Source organism: Hemitrygon akajei, chromosome 6, assembly GCF_048418815.1.
Source record: "Hemitrygon akajei chromosome 6, sHemAka1.3, whole genome shotgun sequence".
Taxonomy (NCBI): domain Eukaryota; kingdom Metazoa; phylum Chordata; class Chondrichthyes; order Myliobatiformes; family Dasyatidae; genus Hemitrygon; species Hemitrygon akajei.
In genome coordinates, this window is record NC_133129.1 from 28,479,134 (window position 1) to 28,488,114 (window position 8,981).

At 42.8% G+C, this 8,981-nt stretch overlaps 1 protein-coding gene across 1 annotated transcript in view; it reads right to left on the bottom strand.

Moving 5' to 3' along the window:
• Positions 1–8,497, bottom strand: part of gpm6ab (glycoprotein M6Ab) — a 251,736-nt gene extending 243,239 nt beyond the window's left edge. The window contains exon 1 of the mRNA XM_073048031.1: positions 8,102–8,497. Coding sequence (XP_072904132.1) covers positions 8,102–8,138 — 37 coding nt within the window. The 5' untranslated portion in view covers positions 8,139–8,497. The remainder of the gene's footprint in view (positions 1–8,101) is intronic.
• Positions 8,498–8,981: the final 484 nt, after the last annotated feature.

Consider the following 8,981-nt stretch of genomic DNA (forward strand, 5'->3'; position numbering starts at 1 on the left):
TAAAAGTTACTCCTAGATCTGCCTTTATTCAGTCCAGATGAGGGGTCTCAACCCAAAACGTTGACTGTCCTTTTGCCTCTGCAGCTGCTGCCTGACCTGCTTAGTCCCTCCAGCACTTCCTTTCCTCCCCTCTAGATTCCAGCGTCTGTAGTCTCATGTCTGCCTCCCCGAGGCTTTCAAGATTTCACAACATAATATGTTTCATTCTGAAAGCAAAGCCTGAATAATAAAACACCTTTTACAGTACATGCCTTTGAGGACTTTAAAGCTAATCTAGTATCTTTGAGTTCCATTAACATGAGATATACAACATCTCTTTACCTACAGTGCGGACTCGGAGCAACAATTTAATAAAAGCCAAATAATGCTGTTCATCAGAGCACTGGACAGAACACTGTGCAAACTCCACACCATTTTTTCAAGATAATGTTCATAACCAACTTAAAGAAGAAATGTGCCCTGGATTTCAGCCCTATCTGATCAAGGTCTGGACCTCTGCTTCCCTCTTCAATAGACAATAGACAATAGGTGCAGAAGTAGACCATTCGGCCCTTCGAGCCTGCACCGCCATTTTGAGATCATGATCATCTACTATCAATACCCAGTTCCTGCCTTGTCCCCATATCCCTTGATTCCCCTATCCATAAGATACCTATCTAGCTCCTTCTTGAAAGCATCCAGAGAATTGGCCTCCACTACCTTCTGAGGCAGTGCATTCCAGACCCCCACAACTCTCTGGGAGAAGAAGTTTTTCCTTAACTCTGTCCTAAATGACCTACCCCTTATTCTCAAACCATGCCCTCTGGTACTGGACTCTCCCAGCATCTGGAACATATTTCCTGCCTCTATCTTGTCCAATCCCTTAATAATCTTATATGTTTCAATCAGATCCCCTCTCAATCTCCTCAATTCCAGCGTGTACAAGCCCAGTCTCTCTAACCTCTCTGCGTAAGACAGTCCAGACATCCCAGGAATTAACCTCGTGAATCTACGCTGCACTTCCTCTACAGCCAGGATGTCCTTCCTTAACCCTGGAGACCAAAACTGTACACAATACTCCAGGTGTGGTCTCACCAGGGCTCTGTACAAATGCAAGAGGATTTCCTTGTTCTTGTACTCAATTCCCTTTGTAATAAAGGCCAACATTCCATTAGCCTTCTTCACTGCCTGCTGCACTTGCTCATTCACCTTCAGTGACTGATGAACAAGGACTCCGAGATCTCTTTGTATTACTCCCTTACCCAACTCTATACCGTTCAGATAATAATCTGCCTTCCTGTTCTTACTCCCAAAGTGGATAACCTCACACTTATTCACATTAAATGCCATCTGCCAAGTATCTGCCCACTCACCCAGCCTATCCAAGTCATCCTGAATTCTCCTAACATCCTCATCACATGTCACACTGCCACCCAGCTTAGTATCATCAGCAAATTTGCTGATGTTATTTTCTATGCCTTCATCCAAATCATTAACGTAAATGGTAAACAGCTGTGGTCCCAATACCGAGCCCTGTGGCACCCCACTAGTCACCACCTGCCATTCCGAGAAACACCCATTCACCGCTACCCTTTGCTTTCTATCTGCCAACCAGTTTTCTATCCATGTCAATGCCTTCCCCCCGATGCCCTGAGCTTTGATTTTACCCACCAATCTTCTATGTGGGACCTTATCAAATGCCTTCTGAAAATCGAGGTACACTACATCCACTGGATCTCCCCCGTCTAACTTCCTGGTTACATCCTCGAAAAACTCCAACAGATTAGTCAAGCATGATTTACCCTTGGTAAATCCATGCTGGCTCGGCCCAATCCTATCACTGCTATCTAGATATGCCACTATTTCATCCTTAATAATGGACTCTAGCATCTTTCCCACCACCGATGTCAGGCTGACAGTTCGATAGTTCTCTGTTTTCTCCCTCCCTCCTTTCTTAAAAAGTGAGATAACATTAGCCATTCTCCAATCCTCAGGAACTGATCCTGAATCTAAGGAACATTGGAAAATGATTACCAATGCATCCGCAATTTCCAGGGCCACCTCCTTTAGTACCCTAGGGTGTAGACCATCTGGACCTGGGGATTTGTCAGCCTTCAGTCCCATCAGTCTTCTCATCACCGTTTCCTTCCGAATGGCAATCTGTTTCATTTCCTCTGTTACCCTATGTCCATGGCCCATCCATACATCTGGGAGATTGCTTGTGTCTTCCTTAGTGAAAACAGATCTAAAGTACTCATTAATTTCTTCTGCCATTTCTCTGTTTCCCTTAACAATTTCACCCAATTCATTCTTCAAGGGCCCAACATTGTTCTTAACTATCTTCTTTCTCTTCACATACCTAAAAAAGCTTTTGCTATCTTCCTTTATATTCCTGGCTAGCTTGCGTTCGTACCTCATTTTTTCTCCCCGTATTGCCTTTTTAGTTAAGTTCTGTTGTTCCTTAAAAACTTCCCAATCATCTGTCCTCCCACTCACCTTAGCTCTGTCATATTTCCTTTTTTTTAATGCTATGCAGTCTCTGACTTCCTTTGTCAACCACTGAGGCCCCTTTCCCCCCTTTGAATCCTTCCTTCTCTGGGGGATGAACTGATTTTGCACCTTGTGCATTATTCCCAAGAATACCTGCCATTGCTGTTCCACTGTCTTTTCTGCTAGGCTATCCATCCAGTCAACTTTGGCCAGCTCCTCCCTCATGGCTCCATAGTTTCCCCTGTTCATCTGCAACACTGACACCTCCGATCTGCCCTTATCCTTCTCAAATTGCAGATAAAAGCTTATCATATTGTGATCACTACCTCCTAATGGCTCCTTTACTGCGAGATCGCTTATCAAATCCTGTTCATTACATAACACTAAATCCAGAATAGTCTTATCCCTGGTCGGCTCTCGTACAAGCTGTTCCAAGAATGCATCCCGCAGGCACTCTACAAACTCCCTATCCTGTGGTTCAGCACCAACCTGATTCTCCCAGTTCACCTGCATGTTGAAATCCCCCATAACTACTGCGACATTACCTTTGCCACATGCCAATGTTAACTCCCTATTCAACTTGCACCCAATATCCATGCTACTGTTTGGTGGCCTGTAGACAACACCCATTTGGGTCCTCAGTTCTATCCACACAGTCTCTACTTCTCCTGACCCTATGTCCCCCCTTGCAAAGGACTGAATCTCATTCCTCACCAACAGGGCCACCCCACCCCCTCTGCCCACATTTCTGTCCCTATGATAGCACGTATACCCTTGTACATTCATTTCCCAGGTCTGATCTCCCTGCAGCCATGTCTCCGTTATCCCAACAACATCATAGTTACCCATTCGCACCTGGGCTTCAAGCTCATCCGCCTTATTCCTGACACTTCGTGCATTCAGATAGAGAATTTTTAACCCATTTCTCCTCTCTCTGTTTGAATCACGTTTGAAGGTCAGCGAAGTGGATGGGTGATGAACGATATCCACAGAGTCTCGGCCTCTGCTAAGTGCACCACATTTGAAGGCCAGGGACATGGACATAGGACAAAGGACATCTTGAATCTAGGCCTCTGTTGTGTGCACCACATTTGAAGGTCAGGGACATGGTCATAGGACAAAGGACATCTTGAATCTAGGCCTCAGTTGTGTGCACCACATTTGAAGGCCAGGGACATGGACATAGGACAAAGGACATCTTGAATCTAGGCCTCTGTTGTGTGCACCACATTTGAAGGCCAGGGACATGGTCATAGGACAAAGGACATCTTGAATCTAGGCCTCTGTTGTGTGCACCACATTTGAAGGCCAGGGACATGGTCCTAGGACAAAGGACATCTTGAATCTAGGCCTCTGTTGTGTGCACCACATTTGAAGGCCAGGGACATGGTCCTAGGACAAAGGACATCTTGAATCTAGGCCTCTGTTGTGTGCACCACATTTGAAGGCCAGCGACCTGGATCTATGACAAGCGATATTCATGGATGCCGGCCTGTCTCAGGACAGTGGGTCCCGGGATCGGATGTCCATGCAAGCAGGAGGCATGAGGGTCGGTGAGTCAGCAAGCCTAGAGTTTGAGATCTGGAGTTTAGGGTCCCGTTATCAGCTTAACTGGGGGTCAACACTGAAGATCGAAGCCCAGAACTTTCAGAAGTTCAGATGGCCAAAGCCTGCAGACTGGAGGCCCAGAAGCTGGTCCTAGGGTTGGAGGACTGTTCTATGTGTCTATGAGAGAGAGGAAGGGGTTTGTGTTGCTGTGGTTCCTTTTTTTCTTGTCACGTTGAGAGTTGTTCTGCTGAGAATGTGGGCATGTTGTGTTGACACTGGAATACATGGCAACACTTGTGGGTTGCTCCCAGTACATCCTTAGGAAGGTTGGTTGTTAATGAAAATGACAGATTTCACTGTATGTTAGGATATACATGTGATAAATAAATGAATCTAAATCTGCATCTGATGGACAGCATGTTTCAGAACTGCACTTGGAGCATTTAATACACAAAAATCTGGAATGGGTTTCAGAAGCAGCAGCCGACAAAGCCAGCAGCTGGTGATATCATTTACCTTCATATCAGTGTTCTCAAAGAACCCTTTTCCACAAAACCGCACGCGTGAAATTTTACAGCGGTATCTCATTCAGCCATACAATCAAGCAGAGGGGAAATACATTAAGATCAGTTTAAGATTAAGATTAGCTCTATTTGTCACATGTGCATCAAAACAGTGAAATGTGTTTTTTGCACCAACGGCCAACAGGGTCCAAGATATGCTGGGGGCAGCCCACAAGTATCACCATGCTTCTGGTGCCAATATAGCATGGCCACATTGCATGCTGACACACTCCATCATTTGGTTACTAAAGGGATTGGTATAGACAGGTCCTTGAAGGTCAGCATGGATATGAGGTTTCAGAACAGTATGACTCAATGAGGAGGCAAACGGTCAGAGGCAGCACTGGCTTTGGTTATCCACTTTTTCTCTTCCAAACCTAGCAAATAGCTTAATTCAACAACTTCTTTTAAAATTACCTAATGATGATCAGGGACTACAGAACTATATGGTGAACGACCATCCATTATCTGCTGCATTTATTAGACCTTAATAAATCAGGCCATTCAGCCCATTGAGTCTTCTCCACCATATAATCATTGCTTATTTATTATCCCTCTCAACCGCAATTCTCCTTCCTTCTCCCGGGAACCTTTGATGCTGTTACTAATCAAGAAACTATTAACCTTAGCTTTAAATATACCAAGTGATTTAGCAGCCACAGCTGACTGTCAGATTCACCACCCCCTAGCTAAAGAAATTCTTCCTCATTCCTGTTTTCAAAGGACATGCATCTATTCAGAGGCTGTGCCCTCTGGTCCTAGATTCCCCACTATCAGAAACATACTCTGTATGTCCACTCTATCTATGCCTTTCAATATTTGATAGGTTTTAATGAGATTCTTTACAAACTGAGCATGGCTGCCAAAAACAACCATTCTGGTGGACTAGGAGTCACATATACCTCAATACATTTATCGTGATACATGTGACATCATAAACCAATTCCAATTCCAATTCCAATATAGGGAAGACCAGGTTAAGGATAATATTTTTGCTCCCCAGAAGGGGCACAACAATCCAATAATTTGTGGTCTTCATTACTAACGAAAAATATTATTTAACTTCATATGATAAAGTCAATTTTAAATTTCACAGCTGGAATGTCAAGATTTGAATCCAGGTCTCTATACTGTCAGCCTAGGCCAATAGATGATTAATCCGCTGTTGTTATCATTGTACTTACCACTACACACCATCTAAACCAAAATTTCATATTTTAAAAAATTAGCTCTTATCTAAACACTTAGCAAGTTCAATGATAAAAATAGTTTACGGAGCATTCAAGTACAATCTGTGGACAACTGCTAGCTGCATATTTTATAAATTTAACCAGCTATTGTAAGGGCTTAAAAGAACAAAGATCTAATTACAGCACTAATGTATGATAGATAGGGACCGGTCTCTGCAAACAAACACTGGTCTTTGTACTGTATATATTAATTAATTGCTGGAGGGTGGAAGAGCAGTTTCCTGTCATTTAAAGAAAATTTGCTGGGGTTTTTTTGACAGGTGTGGGGTCAATTCTCCTCTGAACAACCTAAGAACAGTGATTTAGAGGGCCTTGTAAGACTCTCTGTATTTATGACGACTGGTGATAAATCTCAGTTTTGACATTTCCAGTTTTGAAACCACCCTCCTGCTCAACGTGCCCACCATTAACCTCAGTTCATACCACATTGTTTCTTTTACTCCACTAATTAGAAGAAATCGTACAAGATAAACACTCTTTGCCAGATAAACAAAGGAGACCTTTCCTTCCATTAAAGCCTGTATTGCACGGGATGAACTCCGTTGACACGAATGTCGAAGTGACAGCTGTTTTGTTAAAAAAAATTATTGTTGATAATAGACAGAAACATAAGTCAAGATAATAAATGCATTTTTATCAAGCCTATTTTTCTTTTATGGGTCGCTTCTAATGAGTGAGCGTGGCAGTCGCTGGCACAATGTGGATACCATGATTGATTGGAACATGCGATCGGACTCGGTGTCCGTTGGAATAAAAATAAATATATTTGTACTCATTTTAAACAAAATGACTGCAAATTTATGTTACCTCATGACTCAAAATGGCAGCTGCAGAAGAATATTTTATTTTCCACTCCATTCTCTCGCTTACAGTCTGCTCAGTTCAAGCTTTCTATAGAAAGCTTTCACACAAATGACAGCCCCACTGTACAGCGAGGTATTGCACCCCCCAGGCAAAGAAGCAATTAGGAAGACAGAAGTCCGATGCCAAGTTTAGACTAGAGACCTCAGGTCCAGTTATTTGTTTGAAGTACAGAAAAGGATTCCCAATGCAATGGAGGGAAAAGAAAGAAACCAGTCCGCTAATTGACATCCAAACATTCAACAGTATAATAGGATTGGTGACAATGCCCAGACTAAAGATAATGTCCAATATGCTCACTAAATAACCAGCATTCCACTGCTGAATGTTTTCGTTTCTTTTCAAGGGTCTGGCATTTTTAATAGAAAATCAAATATAATGTTAATCAGAAATCAATACAGAGAAAAAAAAATAACAGTAAATAGAAGTGGCAAACACTTATGAGCTGATTCAGGTATCTCAGAAGAGCACATCTTAAAACACAAAGACTCGACTACACATATGAGAATTTGTATATTAATTTACAATTTGTTTGTAAATTAATATGCGAAGTATTTACATATGCGTGTAATGCACGGCACTCTACCATGGGCATTCTTGCATAAATGTGCATTTGTACTCTATATGAGTGCATGTATGTTCTGTATGTGTGCACCCTCACATATATACACAAGGAATACCAACATAAAGGTATATGCAAATACAAAAATGTATAGATATTTGAATAAATGAAGTGTTTAGATATATTGATTCCAGGAAAGCACTTAGATCCCCGAGTAGCAATATTTCTTACTTAGCAGATTCCCTATCACATAAAACAAATAAGACACTAACTGTTTTCACTGACGTTTAGGCACTCATGACCTGTCCCCCCAGGTGTAAAAAAGGTATGCAATGTGCTTAACAAAGACACTTCTCGTGGACAGTGCAAGATTGAACCAACATCAATATTTCAAGCAACTCTGCCGTTCTTAAATCGGTAACACCGCAGTCATAAATCTGCATAAAGAGCTGCGAAAATATACACCCACGCACTTATAAACAAACAAGCGTACGCCCACGTTCACTCTCATACATTGCAGATTAACACACGAATGCATATGCCCACACATGCATCTGCTCACCCACACATACAACAGGCATGTATGTATAACGCGCACTTCTGCACACTCACTCGCGCGTACAATTGACACGGCTACATTTACGCATCCACAGTTACAGATGGACCCACATGCACGCGCGGGCGTACACACGCACACTCCCACCTTTTGACAGAAGCAAAGATCAGACTAAATCACAGCGATCAACTAATAAAGACTGTTTACTTGTAAATGCCCCGCGCACTTTAGCCAAGTTAACGTCCGATAGATATAAAGTTGTGTTCTTTGATACACTTTGTCTCAACAATACCTTTCTGGGTTTGCCCTTCTTCCATATTTTCTTCCATTGCTGCCTGTCGTCAGTCCTAGAGGATGCAGGAAATTAAACAAAAGCTCTGGGGGGAAATAGAGAGAGAGAGAGGAGAAAGTCTTCTGGTTTGGACAAGTCCTGAGAGCTTGGTTCTTATTCTCCCACTCTACTCGGTTTCGCCTCGAGATTGCTTGTCAAGTGTAATTTCATTCAAATTGCTCTTCTGTGATTATCAATGTTGCCTCTCAATACTGACCATTGTGCCCCACTGCAAAGCATCTATTCAAATGAGTTGAGCTCGCTGCGTTCAGCGACAACTCCTGAGCTGTGCTTCTGCCTGGCACACAAATGCTCCCTCGGAAAATGATTTGCTCCTGCGAACGAAAATGATTTCAGCAAACGGGGGGGGGGGGGGGGGGGATGTGCAGAATATTAGGTGCTTCGGACGCCAGGGAGGCTTTTTAGGAGCGAGCATTTACGGAAAGGGGGTGTTTCATTAACGCGAGAAAAGACCACCGACTCATCTCCCCCCCCCCTCCTCTCGCAATGGGAGAACCCTCTCGCCTGTAGGCTCTATCTCAGAAAAAGGGTGTGTGCATGCTTTTAATTTTACGAAATGAAGATGCTCACCCTTGCAAGGAAATGAGATTTATTTTTTTAGTAATCTGATACACTTTACCCATGTTAAGTCATACGGATCTGCAAAAAAGAACTATCTTATAAATCTCTATAAATTGAACGCCGTTGGTCTTTGGACACTTTCGTTTAAATAATATGCCCATAACTACTGATGTCAGTGAGAAACCCCCTCTTAGTACCGCGTATGTTAAATACACAGTACAGTCTCTCGTCCACCGATCGAAGTGTTATAACGGTATCA